Genomic DNA, 21,084 nt, shown 5'->3' with positions numbered 1-21,084 from the left:
TGTGGGGTTGCTTCTCAGCCAAGGGAGTGGGATCACTCACAATTTTGCCTAAGAACACAGCCATGAATAAAGAATGGTACCAACACATCCTCCTAGAGCAACTTCTCCCAACCATCCAGGAACAGTTTAGTGACGAACAATGACTTTTCCAGTACGATGGAGCACCTTGCCATTAGGCAAAAGGGATAACTAAGTGGTTCGGGGAACAAAACATCTATATTTTGGGTCCATGGCCAGGAAACTCTCCAGACCTTAATCCCATTGAGAATTTGTGGTCATTCCTCAAGAGGCGGGCGGACAAACAAAAACACACAAATTCTGACAAACTCCAAGCATTGATTATGCAAGAACGGGCTGTCATCAGTCAGGATGTGGCCCAGAAGTTAATTGACAGCATGCCAGGGTGGATTGCAGAGGTCTTGAAAAAGAAGGGTCAACACTGCAAATATTGACTCTTTGCATCAACTTCATGTAATTGTCAATAAAAGCCTTTGACACTTATGAAATGCTTGTAATTATACTTCAGTATTTCATAATAACATCTGGCAAAGATATCTAAAGACACTGAAGCAGCAAACTTTGTGGAAATTAATATTTGTCATTCTCAAAACCTTTGGCCACGACTGTACATTTAAACTCAGTTTTTCACAATTCCTGACATTTAATCCTAGTAAAGATTCCCTGTCTTAGGTCAGTTAGGATCACCACTTTAGTTTAAGAATGTGAAATGTCAGAATAATAGTAGAGAGAATGATTTATTTCAGCTTTTATTTCTTTCATCACATTCCCAGTGGGTCAGAAGTTTACATACACTCAGTTAGTATTTGGTAGCATTGCCTTTAAATTGTTTAACTTGGGTCAAACGTTTCAGGTTCCACAAGCTTCCCACAATAAGTTGGGTGAATTTTGGCCAATTCCTCCTGACAGAGCTGGTGTAAGTGAGTCAGGTTTCTAGGCCTCCTTGCTCGCACACACTTTTTCAGTTCTGCCCACAAATTTTCTATAGAATTGAGGTCAAGGCTTTGTGATGGCCACTCCAATACCTTGACTTTGTTGTCCTTAAGCCATTTTGCCACAACTTTGAAAGTATGCTTGGGGTCATTGTCCATTTGGAAGACCCATTTGCGACCAAGCTTTAACTTCCTGACTGATGTCTTGAGATGTTGCTTCAATATATCCACATCATTTTCCTAACTCATGATGCCATCTATTTTGTGAAGTGCACCAGTCCCTCCTGCAGCAAAGCACCCCCACAACATGATGCTGCCACCCCTGTGTTTCACGGTTGGGATGGTGTTCTTCGGCTTGCAAGCATCCCACTTTCTCCTCCAAACATAACGATGGTCATTATGGCCAAACAGTTCTATTTTTGTTTCATCAGACCAGAGGACATTTCTCCAAAAAGTATGATCTTTGTCTCCATGTGCAGTTGCAAACCGTGGTCTGGCTTTTTTATGGCGGTTTTGGAGCAGTGGCTTCTTCCTTGCTGAGCGGCCTTTCAGTTTATGTCGATTTTGGACTCGTTTTACTGTGGATATAGATACTTTTGTACCTGTTTCCTCCAGCATCTTCACAAGGTCATTTGCTGTTGTTCTGGGATTGATTTGCACTTTTCACACCAAAGAACGTTCATCTCTAGGAGACAGAACGTGTCTCCTTCCTGAGCGGTATGATGGCTGCGTGGTCCCATGGTGTTTATACTTGCGTACTATTGTTTGTACAGATGAATGTGGTACCTTCAGGCATTTGAAAATTGCTCCCAAAGATGAACCAGACTTGTGGAGGTTTACAATTTTTTCTGAGGTCTTGGCTGATTTTTTTTGATTTTCCCATGATGTCAAGCAAAGAGGCCCAGAGTTTGAAGGTAGGCCTTGAAATATCTCCAATTGACTCAAATGATGTCAATTAGCCTATCAGAAGCTTCTAAAGCCATGACATCATTTTCTGGAATTTTCCAAGCTGTTTAAAGGCACAGTCAACTCAGTGTATGTAAACTTCCAACCCACTGGAATTGTGATACAGTGCATTATAAGTGAAATAATCTGTCTGTAAACAATTGTTGGAAAAATTACTTGTGTCATGCACAATGTAGATGTCCTAACAGACTTGCCAAAACTATAGTTTGTTAACAAGAAATTGGTGGAGTGGTTGAAAAACGAGTTTTAATGACTCCAACCTAAGTGTATGTAAACTTCCGACTTCAACTGTAGGTAGTGAGATGGGATGTGTACAGCTGCAGCGATCGGTGAGCTGCTCAAATAGCTGATGCTTAAAGTTGGTGAGGGAGATATAAGTCTCCAACTTCAGCGATTTTTGCAATTCGTCCCAGTCATTGGCAGCAGAGAACTGGAAGGAAAGGCGGCCAAAGGAGTTGTTGGCTTTGGGGATGACCAGTGAGATATACCTGCTGGAGCGCGTGCTACAGGTGGGTGTTGTTATGGTGACGTGTGAGGTGAGTTAAAGTGGAGCTTTACCTAGCAAAGACTTATAGATGACCTGGAGTCAGTGGGTCTGGCGACAAATATTTAGCGAGGGCCAGCTGATGAAAGCATACATGTCGCAGTGGTGGGTGGTATATGGGGCTTTGGTGACAAAACGGATGGCACTGTAATAGTCTGCATCCAGTTTGCTGAGTAGCGTGTTGGAGGCTATTTTGTAAATGACATCGCCGAAGTCGAGGATCGGTAGGATAGTCAGTTTTACAAGGGTATGTTTGGCAGCGTGAGTGAAGGAGGCTTTGTTTCGAAATAGGAAGCCGATTCTAGATTTAATTTTGGATTTGAGATGTTTAATATGAGTCTGGAAGGAGAGTTTACCGTCTAGCCAGACACTTAGAATATGTGGACAACTACAAATACCTAAGTCAGAACCGTCCAGAGTAGTGATGCTAGTCGGGCGGCTGGGTGCGGGCAGCGATTGGTTGAAAAGCATCCATTTAGTTTTACTAGCGTTTTAAGAGCAGTTGGAGGCCACGGAAGGAGTGTTGTATGGCATTGAAGCTCGTTTGGAGGTTTGTTTCGGGACTGGGGGGCAGTATTGAGTAGCTTGGATGAATAAGGTGCCCAGAGTAAACTGCCTGCTACCCAGGCCCAAAAGCTAGAATATGCATGTAATTTGTAGATTTGGATAGAATCTACACCCTGAAGTTTCTAAAACTGTTTGAATGATGTCTTTGAGTATAACAGAACTCAAATGGCAGTTAAAAACCTGAGAAAAAATCCAACCAGGAAGTGGGAAATCTGAGGTTTGTAGTTTTTCAAGTGATTGCCTATCCAATATACAGTGTCTATGGGGTCTATGGGGTCATACACTTCCTACGGCTTCCACTAGATGTCAACAGTCTTTAGAACGTTGTTTCAGGCTTCTACTGTGAAGGGGGAGAGAATAAGAGCTGTTTGAATCAGGGGTCTGGCAGAATGCCATGAGCTAATTCACGCGCGCGGCCGTGAGCGCGAGCTCTGTTCCTTTTAATTTCTAAAGACAAAGGAATTGTCCGGCTGAAACATTATTGAAGATTTATGATAAAAACATCCTAAAGATTGATTCTATACATTGTTTGACATGTTTCTACAAACGTTATTGGAACCTTTTTCACTTTTCGTCTGGACTTAGTGCCCGCTCATTGTGCATTTGGATTACTGGACTAAATGCGTGAACAAAAAGGAAGTATTTGGACATAAATGATGGACTTTATCAAAAAAAATAAACATTTATTGTGGAACTGGGATTCCTGGGAGTGCATTCCGATGAAGATCATCAAAGTTAAGTGAATATTTATAACGCTATTTCTGAGTTTTAGGCGCTGACCTAACATAATTGCATGGTGTGCTTTTACTGTAAAACCTTTTTGAAATCTGACACAGCGGTTGCATTAAGGAGAAGTTTATCTTTAATTGTATGTGAAACACTTGTATCTTTTATCAATTTTTATGATGAGTATTTCTGTAATTTGATGTGGCTCTCTGCACTTTCACCAGATGTTTGTTTGAGACAATGCATTTCTGAACATAACGCACCAATTTCAAATGAGGTTTTTGGACATAAAAATGAACTTTATCGAACAAAACACACATTTATTGTCAAACATGGAGTCCTGGGAGTGCCATCCGGTGAAGATCATCAAAGGTTAGTGATTCATTTTAACGCTATTTCTGTCTTTTGTGACACCTCTCCTTCTTTGGAAAATGGCTGTATGGTTTTCTGTGGCTAGGCGCTGACCTAACATAATTGCAAGGTGTGCTTTCGCCGTAAAGCCCTTTTGAAATCAGACACTGTGGCTGGATTAACAAGAAGCTTATCTTTAAAATGGTGTATAATACTTGTATGTTTGAGGAATTTTAATTGTGAGATTTGTTGTTTTGAATTTGGCGCCCTGCAATTTCACTGGCTGTTGGACGCTAGCGTCCCACATATCCCAGAGAAGTTAACACAGTGTCCAAAGAAGGGCCAGATGTATACGGAATGGTGTCGTCTGCCTAGAGGTGGATCAAGGAATCACCCGCAGCAAGAGCGACATCGTTGATATAGACAGAGAAAAGAGTCGGCCCGAGAATTGAACCCTGTGGTACCCTCATAGAGACTGCCAGAGGTCCGGACAACAGGCCCTCCGATTTGACACACTGAACTCTATCTGAGAAGTAGTTTGTGAACCAGGCGAGGCAGTCATTTGAGAAACCAAGGCTCTTGAGTCTGCCGATAAGAATACGGTGATTGACATATACCTTTTGCAAGTTCGTATCATATTGTACGTTTGCAAATTCGTAACATATTGTAAATTTTGCAAATTCGTAATATGTCATACGAAATGGAGTTCCTCAGATTTACATACAGAATAATACAAAATGCTCTGAGACCAGGTTGAGGGCCCGAGGGTGATCTCCAAGGCACAGAGAGGAGTGCCTGCTGTGCTTTTGTGGGAGGGAGATAATGGAGTCAGGGAGGTAGAGGGCTGAGAGGAGAGATGATGCTGGAGGAACCCTGGGGCAACAAAACACTGCATTGGAATCCGTTTTATCAGATGGGATTTATTTCTGGATTAACAGAATTTGACCTTTTGACTGACCTTTTTAACAACAGTAATACTATTCCTTATCTTATCCTGTAGATAAGATACTATTTATTCTTCATTTTGTAGCTTGTCTTTGTACTAGACTGGTAGCATTTTATCATGATTTTCTCTGTTTTTGCCCAGTATTTCTCATTCCGTTCCCTTGCAGAAACTGGCATGTTACAGAACTACTCAAATTGAACCAAGAGCTTAAAAAGCCAACTTGGCAAACTAACTGAAACACTAGTGAACAGTATTCTATAGACCATGAAACACTAGTGAACAGTATTCTATAGACCATGAAACACTAGTGAACAGTATTCCATAGACCATGAAACACTAGTGAACAGTATTCTATAGACCATGAAACACTAGTGAACAGTATTCTATAGACCATGAAACACTAGTGAACAGTATTCTATAGACCATGAAACACTAGTGAACAGTATTCCATAGACCATGAAACACTAGTGAACAGTATTCCATAGACCATGAAACACTAGTGAACAGTATTCCATAGACCATGACTGTTCTACGGGGATCTGCTTAAAAGCCAGGAGCAGAATCCATCCTGCCAGCCTGGCCCTCAAGGAGATCCAAACCAGCCAGATACCCTCCACTACAGTAGATCCTTCCTCCATCCCCCTGCAGAACGACAAAGAGACAGACTAAATGACCACTGAACAACCCCTACAGCACACCCACACACAAGTACATGGGTCAGTGAATGACAAGTGACTCTCCATCTCCTCAGATTCAACACAAGCGCAGACAAACTCATTCGCTCACTCACTCAACACACATACTTGCCATGCAAGGTATGCACAGGTTCCGGGATCTGAAATTAACTACAATTTCTCCCTGTAGATCTAATTATGGGGTGCATTCTGAATGTACTATTATCTTAGACCTGCTCCCCTCTACTCTTCTGGGGAATGGAGGAAATTTCCTGTTAATGATCTCCACAAATACAACCTACAGACACGCAAAACTTTCCATATGAATCTAGTTTAAATATTAATGTCCTTGTATTTCAGCAGTATTTAGGACTAGAGGAAGTTATTGTATCTTAGGGGGTTGTGGTGATGCTCTTCTGGTAGCTGGAGAAAGTGGAAGAGAAAACGGTAGAGGACAGAAGCCCTAGATATCAGGAAGTGGGCTTGTGTATCGCTGGCGGGCACTGACAAAGCATTAGCGGCGTGTGTGTTGTGAGTGTCTGTAAGCTTTGGCTGACTGCTGTGAAACCACGCCTACACAGAGCTCCACAAGGGTGATACAGAGCACAGAATGGGTCAACACACCAGCTTTCATCTCATATGACCTACAAAGTCATTTTATTTTAGCATGACATTTATCCCCACAATATTGACATCAATCATCAGTTAAATAAAAAGGATAAAATAGAAAAAAGAATAGAAAATACAATCTATTTAAAATATGCTGTAACTGATCTATAAACATTTCACCATAGCAGTTCTTATCACATACAATACTCAAGAGCTTTGATTGTATAGACCAGTCCAAAATATATGTTCTTAAAGTTGACCAATAACTTAATAATGCATGACTGCAAATACCTGCAGGCCAATACATTTGCTTGTCAAAATATGTGAAATGTGTAATAACAAGAGAAAGCTATTATCTTTTTTCCACTGATAAAGACTTGGCAGAGAAACAAACCCTGAAAATCAATAGAGCCTCCATGGGGAAAATGAAGACAAAATTATCTTATTTCTTGCCGATAGCAAGAGAATAGAGACATGTTGAGAAGGTCAAATAGCTTTGGGTTAACTGTTTTTTTCTTCTTCTTCAGAAAGATGGGAACACAGTACTGCAGGGTTGGTAATCCCTCTGTAAGTAACCCAGTGTGCAAATGAAAAAAGTGGCTGACTATTATTACCTGCCATCCCTTCTCCCACTTGTTCTGTAGTGTGTGTGTTTGCTGATTGATGCATGAGCTTTCTACCTACATCCAAAAACCACAATACTAGAAGTTTGGCCTTTCAACAATTGTCTATATTGGTATTAAGTGCTTTTAAGCTGTTGGTGACAATATTGCTAAGCTAAAGCTCAATAGTTATCAAAACCTTGAAGACTACTCCAAAAAAGTCTGTGCTGGTTTTTTGATGTGTTGTCTATATTGGGGTTTTATTAGCAGATTAAGAAATGCTGGAGCCCACTGATTATGGAGAAGAGTAGGAAACTCAAAAAACAAACAGTAGGAAAAAGTGTTATAAAAAAGTGTTAAGGCCCAGTGCAGTCAAAAATGTGATTCTCCTGTGTTTTATATATATTGCCACACTACGAGATTGGAATAATAAATTGTAAAAAAAGTTGATAATTCCCTTTTAGTGTAAGAGCTGTTTGAAAAGACACTGTTTTGGTGGGATGGAGTTTTGGCCTGCCTGGTGACATCACCAGGCAATATGAAAGAACGTTCCAAACCTCTGCCAATAACAGCTAGTTTTCCCCTCCCCACTTAGACCCCTCCCAAACAGTCCTAGCAAAATTATTGTTTGAGAAATTGCTATTGCTAAGAAACAATTTTGGTTTTCAATCAAATGGTTAAAAAAAACAGTAATGTACTCAATTGTTACCGAAAAATAATTTGATTTTGAGAAAAAAAAGTCTGCATTGGGCCTTTAACCCATTACACAAGTGGGACTATTGATCGGGCTAAATTGAAAGTTTTCTTACAGAATAAATATTAAAAGCATATGCATAACCATGGAAGCAATTTAAAGGAACAGTTGAGATTATGGGAAAATTATAAGACTGAAAGGTGAGGACACAACAGTTCATCTGACTGAATCCAAACATTACACTGTCTATTAGAGCTAAGCCATTAACAAAATTGTCAGTTATTTTTCAGTTTTCAAACAACTAATTGACCGAAGTCGTTCGTAATTTTTTTTATCTGTGAACTCAATGCTCACATCCCTCAGTTTCTCTAGAGATAATTCAGATCCAGCCTGAACTGTGTGATGTAGTAGGGAGTTGTGGTTTCCAATTGGCCAATATCCTACATAATTGCCACGTTTTATGCGCTAAACTAACTACAATCCCCAAAATCCATTGCGCATCTACTTGTCCAGTCTGTCTTTCTTTTACGACAGCTACGGAAGAGAGAAGAATGCGCGATCCTGAGGGGATATAGAGAGCAGCTGTTGCTTAGCGTGGTATCTCTACCTGAAAATACATGATCTAAGTGATTGATAGTTGGTATTCAGCAGTCATAAAAGTATGCCTTATTTACTTTGAAGAACTACAAAATAGTGATTTTGTCAGACAGCAAGCATAGGAAGCAGCTCTATAGAGATGAGATGATGACTCGGAATGAAATAATAAAGTCATAAAATAAAACAAATGTAATATACACAACAACTGAAATATTTTATTAAAGTAATGTGAATAAATAATGGTTCATAAGTGATCAACAGTAATGGGCAGTCACTACCATCATTGTCTTTTATTCATTGTTTTATTCTGTGTTACAGCATTCAACCTACATAATGCATAGAGCATTTAATGTAAAAACATAATCGAAACCGACATCGAAAATCGCTTAGCACTACTGATGATAAGAGTTCGAGTGAGAGGACTAACTGGTGTCTCCAAGTGGCCACACACCTCTCCAAAGCGTGCGCATTTCCTAAGTCATTTCAATGCACTTGTATGACTCAAAGAACAGCCTTCAACTATAAGGTGCTGTTTTGAGCTCTCCTAGATGTGCCGTTGAGGAACTAGAGCAAGCACACTTGAAGTTGTTTTGTTTGGAACACAACCCATTGTCCCCGCCACTACACAATTACTGGTGTTGTTTACGCAATCCAAAAACCATTATAAATCGCAATCTGAGTCAGGTGGGCACACTTTGAAAGCTTGTTCTATTGCCAACATGACTAGCTAAGTTATAAAACACGATATTACAGTGTTAGGCTTTCAAAATGCAATTCAGGGAAACAAATCGTAATTTTGGTGCGCATAGAAAGGAGTCATGAGTGCATTCAGGTGCGTGTGCTGCGTCAAATTTTCTTCACAGTAGACAAACATATGCACGTTCTGTTCAGAATAACCCAGGGTATGACGCCATGTGATCTTGTAACTGTACCTTAAATATAGATCATATACGGAAATGTGAAGTACACATTTGGACTCATGGGTGTTTGGCTTGCTTGTATGACATCAAAACAGTATTTAGTTATAATCCTCAACGTCTCATCTTTCAAAATACATAGTCTCATTATATTTACAGCTTTCCCTCACTCAGTCAACAAAAGAAGTTGCCCAATTAGTGAGCAAGATTGGGGCAACTTCATATCGCGTGCGGTGTTCAAGTGCAGAACGGCTGTCAGTCGAAACCCATACAGCGCTGTGAAGCGCAGAGCTTGAGGTCTGACGTCATGTATAGCATGTTACTGTACAGCCACTGCGTTCAAATGTAGGCATTTATCAGTGCCCAAATCTGCAAACTTTCTCTCTCGTACATTAAATAAAACCCTGTTGTGGTCTTCATCCAATCAGAAACTGTGTTGGGAGGCTATTCAGTTCTTGTCTACAAAGTCACTGTCACACAGGCACACGTATACTAATACATACGGACATCTCTTCCGATGTCTGCTTAAAGGAAAACTCCACCCAAAAACTATCTTTTGTTTCATTAGTCCATTGTTGATATAGTCCCAAAATGTTTTGCATGTCACAGCAATCAAGTTTTCAAGATATGCTTTCAAAATACAGAAATCGGCCTTTCTACAATAAACTAAAGGTCAATGGGAAACAATAGTGAAAAGTGTACTTTACCTTTACCTAGACCCTTGGGCCAGGGCAAATAATCTTATTCAAGTGTTTAAAAGCAACAAATAAAATAAAAATAAAACAAAAATAATATATATAGTCATTATAAAACAAAAACATTTTCAATTGATTAATGCTTGAGGGTGAATCAAGAGGTGGTGGACCAAGAGGTGCTTGCTGGGCTGAGCCATTACATTCCTGGATCAGAATCTCTGTGTATCAGCCAGGGACAATGCCTGAAACAGACTCACACTACAGACCCATGAGCTCTAGCAGAGGGAGGGGCTGGAGAGACCAAACCCTCTGAAGAGAGTTTCCTCCAGATGTAGGGGTCAGAGAGGGGGCTAGAGAGAGCTCTGTGTCCTGATAAAGGCTGTCCTCTCACTGTGGCAGTTCAGCTCTTCACTGTCAGAATCAGAGCCCCCCAGTGTTACCTGGTCCTCGTCACCCCACACGGTGGGGATCCCCTTATAGGATACCCTGCCCTGCCTCTCCCAGCCCAGCCCCAGGCCGAAGCCCCCCGAGGCCCATCCTCCCGTCTCCACAGAGTGCAGTTTGGTCATCCGGACCCAGGGGGCGCCACCAGAGCGCAGCTGCAGCATAAGGAAGACCCCGGCAAAGGCTGCCAGGATGAAGGCACAGCTGAGCACCGCCAGGAGGGTGGCCAGAGGGGAGGACAGGGCCAGGCTAGATCCTGGAGGCTCCCCCACTCCCCCACCTCCCCCCTGCTCTAACCCCACTGGGCTTTCCCCTGGTCCACCCACATCTCCCTGGAGGTCGGGGCCAGTGGGGGACTTGCGCTGGACCTGGTTCTGGTGCAGGCAGGCGGTGAGGACCAGGTGGCTGTGAGGGGGGCAAGAGAGGCAATCGCTGGGCCCGGGGCCGGAACAGGTGAGGCAAGCAGGGTGGCATGGCAGGCAGGACTGGACGGAGGACAAGTCCACCCAGTTGTCCAGGGACATGTTGAGGAGCTGGGGGCCCGTGGTGAAGCCGGGTGGGCAGAGCTTCACACAACCCTGCAGGAACAGGGAGAAGCCTAGGCTACACTCTGGAAAGAGGGAGAGAGGGGAAGAGGGAAAGAGAGAGAGGAAGAGATGAGTGAGAGAAAGAGGAAAACTGAGAAAGCAAGATGATACACACACATGGGGATGAGGTGCTGATTTTCTGAGCATTCAGTGGGGACAAAGGCTTGTACATACACCCACACACAAAAAAGCAAAAACATGCCACGAATTAAGCCTTTTAACACTCCTGTTATATGTGCAGGTTGACGTTTATTGTCATAAGTCTTGCCCTGGAGGCAGAACTGAGTGGTTTCGCTAGATGGGCCAGCTGCAAAGTCAAAATTGGCTATATCGTAGAATTGTATGAAAGCAAAAAGATGCTTTTAGGTCTTAATTTAAGGTTAGGTTCAGGCATTATGGTAAAACCGGGTGTACACTACACGACTTTCAAAATCCTAACATCGCTGAGCCTCTCACATTAAACGACCGTCTTTCATGTAGTTTTTTGTCTTGCCAAAGTAGTGGTGCAGATGGGGTGTCGCACACTACAAGATTCTTCACTTTGCCGTGAGGATTTTCGATACCACCACAATGTCTCACGAAAATGTTTTCAGTCAGACATTCACACCTGCCATACAGAGTTAAAATATTTGGTCAACATTTTGATTTGAATAACATTGCTTGGGAACTACAGAGGCGTAACGATTTGTCACTTTGGTTTAAGGCAAGTACAAATGCATACTAGTAGCAGTCATCGCTCCTGCTCGAGAGTCTACACATTTTGTGTGATGCGAAACAACGTCATCATCTCACTGGATAATTTTTTTGCGAGCTCTCATAGGCTATTGCTGATCACTTTTCTTAAAACTTGTCGTTGCACATCTCACACTGCAAGAGCATTGAAGATTTTGTGCTGATAAAATCCAACATGTTTGAAAATATCGGGATGTCTGGAACTGCTCAAAGATGGGATCAGATTGCGTCACTTACTCGCTCACATTAAACGAGCGTCGGGGACAGCCGCGCACCCCGAGTAGGCAACGACATGGGAATTTTGTCTCCGATCTCAAAAACTATATCGGGCCAAAACCGTGTCGGGTACACCGGGCTTTAGCAGTGTGGTGGAGGTTAAGCATAGGTTTAAAATCCGATTTGATAACTTTGTGGCTTTGCCAGCTCGTGACCACTCTGCAGAGCTGCCTCTAGTACATGAGACATCTCAAAAAATGCCAACCTGCATCATATGCATGAGAACCCCACATCCACATGCTGAGTGTCACCAAGAGGCTTCTAATCCCATCTGGAATCTTTTAGTGCTATAGATATCTCAGTGATAGTTGTCTCAGTGTGTCTCGGACAGTCAGTCTCACCGATGCAGATCTGCTGGGTGTCGAAGGTCTTGCAGCTGTTGTTGGAAGGCCGGGGGAAGTCAGGAGACGAGGGGTTATTGGAGCTGGAGCCCGTACCGTACAGGATTAGAGTAAACTGACTCAACACACCTGGGAGGGGTGGAGGAGAGAGGATGAGAGAGGGGGAGGAGAGGAACAGAGAGAGAGGGTGAACACATTTCAAATTCAAGAGAGAAAGAAGAACAGAAGGAATGAACAATTCAATACCTCTAAGAGGAGAGAATGGGTGAGTGTCAGAGAGATACTAATATGATGATGGTGAAGAGGTAGGTGAACTGACTGACAAACACAGGGAGAGGAGAACAATTGCTGATTAAGAACGAGAGAGAGAACTGATATGGTGTGGACAGGAATATGGATGAAGAGGAGGCAGAGGGAGTAAAGAGAATCACTCATCTTATTTCCCCTGCTGTGCTGAGACTAACAAACGACAGCAGAGGAGACCTCCTGGAGTAAGGAGAAGGGAAAGGAGAGAGAAAAGAGGAGGGAGGAGCCTCTCCGGTGTATGTGAGGAGGGGTATAAAGGTACATAGGTGTCCTCTTACCATAGTCGTGTCCTTGTTCTGAGACGTTCTCTATCTCCAGGGTCCACTCCCCTCGAGGGTCCTCGTCCCACATGTGGGTGGTCATGAAGGCCCAGTCAATAAATCCCTCTGGCGAATAGTCTTTAGGCCTGAAAAGAGGGTGAGAGAGAAAGAGAGAGACACAGAGAGTAGTTAGGGCTCACAGCCAAAAACATAGATCTCATAGCAACCATCCTAAACCATGAAGGGCTCTTCAAAAACAATACCTCCCAGAACGGCTGCTAAAAATACACAGCACTTCAAGCAAACATAAATTAAAAATGACAAACACTGCACTGTGTTTTTCTGTGAACATGTTTATGTTTACCTGGAGGATGGTGTATCTATCAGACTGATATGAGGTTGATGAGGTTTCCTTTGTATTTCTACAGTAGGTGTGTGTGTGGGTGTACCTGGGAGCCAGCAGGGTAGAGCGTGTCCCTAGGGGGCTGATGAGGTGTATAGCCAGGTTTCCTCTGTGGTTGTAGGAGAGAGTGAGGCGGGCCTGGACATGCTCCAGAGAGTTGACATACTCTGGTCTGCCCCAGCAGGAATCCAATGTCTTACTGAACAGCAGCCGGCTACCTATGTCCCTCGGCTCTGAGAGCATGGTGAGGACACACTGGTGCTGTGGGCCCACGCTGGTCCAGTTCTGGGCCAGGGCCACCATGGCCCCCGCATTCAGCAGACCATACCCATACGAATGACTCACTGTGAGAGACAGAATAACCATGAGTGAAGTTCCAAAGAGTCAAGTGAGTCCACTTATCATGTAGTTCAGTCAGCCAAGGCATGTCCAATGAGAGCTCTCCTGTTACCTTTGCGGCCCACTCCATTGGTCCTCCAGTCGTCAGTGCTGAGGTGGGCGGGGTGAGAGGTTCTCACCACCAAGTGCTGCATGTCCCGCCACGTCAGGTTCATACTATACAGAGAGAGAAAGATATGTATTCTTATATTAGAGATGTTCTAATAAAAGAGAGTTTAAGAGACATTTCTAGAGAGAGATGTCCCTCCACATCAGGTTCAATGTTCAGGCAGATAGGAAAGAAAGACATGCAACACAAAAAAAGATGGATACAAACACCACTAGAGACATGTCAATGTCAGTCACACACACAGCAGCGAAATGGACGTGTACGTGGTCCATAAGGTTTTAACAGCAGTGTCCAGTAACAGCACCATTATAAAGGCAGCTATAAAACACTGGTGTTTAATGGTGAGAGAACACAGTAACACCTTAAAGTAGTATAGCAGAGTACTGTACTGAACAGTAGCCCACGTAGAGCAGTCATTAATGACATCAAGCCTAGCTGCTAAAGGTTTTGTTCTTGAAGGACGCCAGGACGGGTCACCTTCCACTAAATAGAAGGGCCATATTAAATCTCTCCAGCTGATTTAGCAGGGAGCGGCAGTATGTAGGTAGGTAGAGCAGAGAGGACAAGAAGTTTAGGGAGCACATGCCTTTGGAGTGAGCGGAGAAATGGAGGCCCGCGGGCAAAGATAATCAAACCATGAATCACATGGGTTTACAGCTCAACTCGCTGCCTGCGCCGGGCCGAGACAGAAATAGAAGCGCTAGAACTGCTCCGCAGCTTGACAGCGGTAGCGGAAGCAGCAGACTCTCACCTCAACAACCTTTCACATCCATACACTCCCTCCTTCACCATTCACGTCTCACACTCATGTGTTATTAATGGACATCCCTCCATCCACTCAATGTCACCTCGCTGGAAAAACAGCGCTCTCCCTATTAAATGATTCAATCTCCATGAATTCCATCTGCTGGAGAAACACAGGCAGACCTGTTATTATTGCTCTCTCTCAGGAAATGCTGAGGTGATCTACACTTTGTGGAGAATTATTGGGTTTGGACTTTCATTGTCTGTGAATGATAGGGTATATTGAAGCAAACTTCCTCCCTGCATTCACATCGCCCTTCTCTGTGGCTGCAGTGGCTGGAGGGTTGCAATGACTACCAGTATGCAGTACATACAGTGCATTCAGGAAGTATTCAGACCCCTTGACTTTTTCCTTTATGAAAACCTGATCCACCTTCCATCAGGACAACGACCCTAAGCGCACAGCCAAGACAATGCCAGAGTGGCTTAGGGACAAATCTCTGAATGTCCTTGAGTGGCCCAGGCAGAGCCCGGACTTGAACCAGATCGAACACCTCTGGAGAGACCTGAAAATAACTGTGTAGCAATGCTCCCCATCCAATCTGACAGAGCCTCAGAGGATCTGCAGAGAAGAAACTCCCCAAATACATGTGTGCCAAGCTTGTAGCGTCATACCCAAGAAGACTCAAGGCTGTAATCGCTGCCAAAGGTGGTTCAACAAAGTACCGAGTAAATACGTATGAATACTACAGTTTTGAATACTACAGTTTTGAATTGTTTCTACATTTGCTTCTACATTTGCTTCTATTGTTTCTACATATAGTATGAATACTACAGTTTTGAATTGTTTCTACATTTGCAAAAATGTCTAAAAACCTGTTTTTGCTTAGTCATTATGGGGAGTTGTGTGTAGATTGATGAGAAAAAACAATTTAATCAATTTTAGAATAAGGTTGTAATGTAACAAAATGTGGAACAAGTCAAGGGGTCTGAATACTTTCCGAATGCACCTTATACTACTATACACACCTTTTGTCTTTGCCCAGTGACAGTGTTTGTGGGGGGACAGTTAGGACACATGCCAGGCATGCGCTAATGAAGATGTAGAGTGTATGAGCCTGAGGACTGACAGCTGACTGGATCTGACAGCCTATCAATAATGAGGGAGGAGATACAAAGAGATGTAGGCTACTATAGGAGTAGTCTACAGACCTGATCACTGGCTGGCCATGCCAGTCTCACTAGCCACCACACACTATTCTTTTCAGGGCAGTTGTCTTATTCTATTGAGATACTATATGTTCTACTGAGAGACAAGTTAAACAGAGGTGTTCTACTGTTCTTGGGGGGGCTATCCTCCTGTAGGTTTTCGCTTCTACCCCAGTTGTAACTAACCTGATTCAGATTATCAACCAGCCAATTATAAGAATCAGGTGCGCTAGATTAGGGTTGAAGCGAAAGCCTACAGGATGGTAGCTCTCCAGGAACAGGGTTGGAAAGCCCCGTTCTAGTAAGAGATGACAGGTTAACAGAGATATTAGCGTGTAACTGAGATACGGACGGGGATTTGACATTATTTCACTATTCAAATAATATCATAACAATTTTTCGTGATAAAAAAACAAAACAAAAACAAAATAAAAAATGCTCTTGACCAATCAGAATGACGCGAATGCACATGGCAGAGGTAAACAGTGGACAGGATGCTTTTCTCCATAGTTTTTCGCCATGATAGAACTGATTCTGTTACAAAAATATTTTCTGGTGAGTATTTTGCATAGATCTGTCAGGTCTTGTTGAAACTCTGTATACGCCCTGTAGTTGCTATTTGAAGTGGGTGGAAATAGCATACTGATGTCAGGGCAGACAAGGGCTAAATGCGCAGCAGTAGGTCAACGAACGGTTATAAAAACTACATTCAAAAGTTAGTTTTATTTAAAAAAGTACTTCAAATGTCACATTGTCAAAATAAGCCTAAAAAGAAATTCTCCAAAAATGAACACTCAGTCAAAGTTATCGAATACTAATGACCGTTCGGATTTCCGGATAACCACGCCCATCCCTAAACAGAGATAACTCACTTGGCCTCCAGAGCCAGGGCGATGATCCCAGCAGCCAGCGGGGCCGATGCTGACGTCCCCGTGTGGGTGTCTGTACACTTCTGTCTCAGGTCTGTGGTCACCTAGGGGGAGACAAGAAAAAAGAACAGTCATATAGATTCCTACAGAAACTGGCTGATCTAACATGCAACTGGAACAACTCATTTAAACGCATTACTTATCTATGCAAAATAAAGAGTTGTGAGTATGTAGATCTCAAGTCACGATTTTGACATTGGGTGACTTCTGCCTAGGAGGGACAAAAAGGTGATGGAGAAGAAAAGGGGGGGGGGGCACAGCAAAGTCCAGAGTGTTGTACCTGTTGTCAGAGGCAGAGTTAATGAGGCATGTCTGGAGCAATGTGAAGACACATCAGGTATGACAGGCAGAACGTTAGCTAATCAACCTACAAGCTACTGTATGCCCCAGAACACTGAAAATACTACGGTCTAGTGAACACATCTCTTTAGAACCACGCTGAAAAGAGATGGCGTTCATTTTAAGGTATCAGGACTGGTTCTTACAGCTTACATCACTGGAATAATGACACAAAAGCAGAGGGTCTTCCATGAACTGAATCCATGAACTGAAACACCACCTGCAAGTTGGTCCTGTCACAAACATTGTGACTGGTTATTGTCTTGTAACCGTACTTATAACAGAGTATAAACATTGTGATTGATTGCTTGATTGATGAGTTTGTTGAGACAACAAGCAGCATGCGACTACTAAAACAGAAGTGCATTAGTTGGAACGCTGTGCCTTCAGTTAACCACCTCAGAGTGAGACAATGACACAGCCAGACTGAGAGACGTGTTTGTTCACCTGCAGCAGCCCTCTGGTGTGTTTGGGAGGAAAGCGGAGAAAGCATTGAGTTTCAGGAGTATTCATATTAGTTGTGGTCAGGGAAGAGTGGTGTATATTAGTCACTAATAGTTTGGTATGAATCACTATCTGTTTCAAGTGGAGTTTTACGCTGCTGTAGGTATGAGTGTGTTTGTGTTTCAGTGTCAATCTGTTTCTATGAGGTTTTCTCTGATGTGTGTTGTAGCGATCCTAGAGGTGTGTGTGTGCGTTTCAGAGGTATTTGCTAAATGTTTCTGGTTGAGGTTGAAGTGGGTGTATTGATATGCTTCATTATTAGGAGACGGTTTTATGTTGTGCTTTCTGCTTTGTTGTATGTGATAAAGAGATCATCCTGGACCTCGAGGGATTACTAATGATGACTCACATCATCTGTTTCTCATTGGGGTTTCTAGAGCTGAAAATATGTGTGTTATACTGTATGTGTGTGTGTGTGTCAGTACTACTCACTATCTGTTTCTCGTTAGGGTTCCCAGAGCTGAAGGTGGTGGCGAGGGTGGAGGAGCAGGCCTCGCTGTACCAGGGCACCATGCCATACTGGGTGGTGCTGCTGATGGACAGGGTGTAGATGCTGTTGGTGTAACCATCACAGTTACAGCTGTCCTTCTCACGACCACCGTTCCCCGACGCCCACACAAAGATGGAGCCCAGCCCGCCGCGGCCCTGGAAATGAACACATATAGGCAAGGATGACACACGGGCATCTACAGGTGCTATTTAGAACCTAAAAGGGTTCTTCGGCTGTCCCCATAGGAGAACCCTTTGAAGAACCCTTTTTGGTCAATGTAGAACCCTTTCCACACGTTTTTTTCTAAGAGTGTAGAACACACACAAACACAGATAACACAGAGACAGAGACATACAGTATAGCACAGACAGACAGACAGTATAGCACAGACAGACAGACAGTATAGCACAGACAGACATACAGTATAGCACAGACTGAGCCATACAGACAGACAGAGCCATACAGACAGACAGACAGACAGACAGAGCCAGACAGACAGAGCCAGACAGACAGAGCCAGACAGACAGAGCCAGACAGACAGAGCCAGCCAGACAGACAGACAGACAGACAGACAGACAGACAGACAGACAGACAGACAGACAGACAGACACATACAGTATAGCAGACAGACATACAGTATAGCACAGACAGACACACAGAGACATACAGTATAGCACAGACAGACACACAGAGACATACAGTATAGCACAGACAGACATACAGAACAGCAGACAGACAGAAAGACATACAGAGACAAACAGTATAGCAGACAGACAGACATACAGAGACAAACAGTATAGCAGACAGACAGACATACAGAGACAAACAGTATAGCACACAGACAGACATACAGAACAGCAGACAGACAGAAAGACATACAGAGACAAACAGTATAGCAGACAGACAGACATACAGAGACAAACAGTATAGCAGACAGACAGACATACAGAGACAAACAGTATAGCACACAGACAGACATACAGAGACATAGAGTATAGCAGACATACAGAGACATACAGTATAGCAGACAGACATACATAGACATACAGTATAGGACAGACAGACATACAGTATAGCACAGACAGACACACATACAGAATAGCAGACAGACAGACATACATACAGAGACATACAGTATAGCGCACAGACAGACATACAGAGACATACAGTATAGCAGACATACAGAGACATACAGTATAGCAGACAGACATACATAGACATACAGTATAGCACAGACAGACACACATACAGAGACATACAGTATAGCACAGACAGACATACAGAATAGCAGACAGAAAGACAGACATACAGAGACAAACAGTATAGCACACAGACACACAGACAGACATACAGAGACATACAGTATAGCAGACAGACATACAGAGACATACAGTATAGCACAGACAGACACACACAGAGACATACAGTATAGCACACAGACAGACATACAGAGACATACAGTATAGCACAGACAGACATACAGTATAGCACGCAGGCATAGATATAACACACACGCACGTTCAAGTGTGTGCATGTAGAGAGATGGATGCAGATGGAGTTTGTGTGTGTGTGTGTGTGCGTGCGTGCATCTGTATGTGTGAGTTTTCAGTTGAGAGACTGATAGTGTGAAATATTGCACCAGACAAGGATGTTTACCCCCCCATCCCTTAAAAGCCTTGACATCCTTTCACTGGATGTGATATGCTGTTGTATTCTTTCTGACACACACTGCACTGCTGCCGGCATAACTCTTAGTAATGTATCATGAACTATATGGTAGACTATTTACTGCTGCGGAAAAGCCAGTTAAAAAAATGATCACTTAAGTTAGTTCGATCGCATCCCACAACTGTCCCAGACTGTTTGGAATATTTATTTCCAGCACAGAATAGGTCAATTTTTGTACTACGGGGAATAGTAGATTGACATATGCTAATGCTTTTGCTGTTCGTTAGAGCTACTCATCTTGTTGGCTGACAAAAAGTAAATGTGGACAGTTCTTCCAATATCTATTTATTTATTTAACCTTTATTTAACTAGGCAAGTCAATTAAGAACAAATTCTTATTTACAATGACATCCTACCCCAGCCAAACCCGGACAATGCTGGGCCAATTGTGCGCCGCCCCATGGGACTCCCAATTACGGCCGGATGTGATACAGCCTGGATTTGAACCAGTGACTGTAGTGACACCTCTTGCACTGTGATGCAGTGCCTTCGACCGCTGCGCCACTCGGGAGCCCACTAAGTAATCGAATACTAATGTCCGTTCGGATATCCGTGCTCATCCCTAATGGAGAAATAGAGGGATTGATTGAAAATGTGAAAGAGGTTGCATAAAAGAGCAGGGGCGAGAAAGAGATATGAAGGGAAGGAGGGGCTAGATAGGCACACACTGTGTTGTGCCTCAACTCCAGCTGAGACTGAGATGAGAAACAGTGGAGGTGGGCGTGGGAGTGCCAGCGACATGAACAAAACAAATCATATCTCACACATGCACACGCATTACAGTACTGCTTAGGGAACGCAGCCACAGTCTTTATGGATCTAAAGTAGTGCTGTGAGAATGTTATTTCCTAATCCCTGTCCCCTGTGGAGGGTTTGTCCCAGCGTGTGACTCAGTGGGACTCTCCTGCTCTCTTCAAAGCTCACCAGTCATGATACCTTAAAAAGAAGACCATCTCTTTTCAGCATGGTTCTACTGATGCATTGCTTTGTTTTCTTATGGATTACATCTAAATCAACAGGTATTCCCCATTTCAAATCATTATGGGAATCTTTTCAGTAAAACAGAAAATGTCCTGTTTGCTGCAGGCTATTATTTTCTTTCCATCGGTCCATTATCCTGGGAGTGTTAGATGTGAGATTTATGTTATATGAATCATATTTCTTACATTGAAACTCCCTCTCCCCACATTCTTACAGCGATGGCTGTCCTCTATTCCCTTCCTATCTAAATCTAACTCTGTGTCAGCGATTTTGCTCCCATTTCTCCTCTGCCATTTGTCATTGCACATTTGTTTCAAGTTTCAAAGTTTATTCGCCACGTGCACAACAGGTGTAAAACAGTGCAGTGAAATTCTTACCTTGAGAGCTCTTTCCCAAAAATAGTGATAATAATAATAATAATAGAAATAATAGAAAATAGTATATTTTTTAAACACACAATAACTA

At 43.0% G+C, this 21,084-nt stretch overlaps 1 protein-coding gene across 1 annotated transcript in view; it reads right to left on the bottom strand.

Annotated features, from left to right (window-relative positions):
* Window positions 1-8,962: 8,962 nt before the first annotated feature.
* The window catches only part of LOC120054033 (furin-like), a 171,180-nt gene continuing 159,058 nt past the window's right edge, over window positions 8,963-21,084 (bottom strand). Inside the window, exons 9-15 of the mRNA XM_039001392.1 lie at window positions 17,853-18,065; window positions 16,521-16,621; window positions 13,639-13,742; window positions 13,234-13,531; window positions 12,803-12,930; window positions 12,219-12,347; window positions 8,963-10,892 (exon numbers count right to left, since the gene is read on the bottom strand). Of these exons, the coding sequence (XP_038857320.1) occupies window positions 10,189-10,892; window positions 12,219-12,347; window positions 12,803-12,930; window positions 13,234-13,531; window positions 13,639-13,742; window positions 16,521-16,621; window positions 17,853-18,065 (1,677 nt within the window). The 3' untranslated portion in view covers window positions 8,963-10,188. The remainder of the gene's footprint in view (window positions 10,893-12,218; window positions 12,348-12,802; window positions 12,931-13,233; window positions 13,532-13,638; window positions 13,743-16,520; window positions 16,622-17,852; window positions 18,066-21,084) is intronic.

This window comes from Salvelinus namaycush, chromosome 9, assembly GCF_016432855.1.
Source record: "Salvelinus namaycush isolate Seneca chromosome 9, SaNama_1.0, whole genome shotgun sequence".
Classification (NCBI taxonomy): domain Eukaryota; kingdom Metazoa; phylum Chordata; class Actinopteri; order Salmoniformes; family Salmonidae; genus Salvelinus; species Salvelinus namaycush.
The sequence above is the reverse complement of the archived record's forward strand: the minus strand, read 5'-3'. Positions and strand labels throughout refer to the sequence as shown.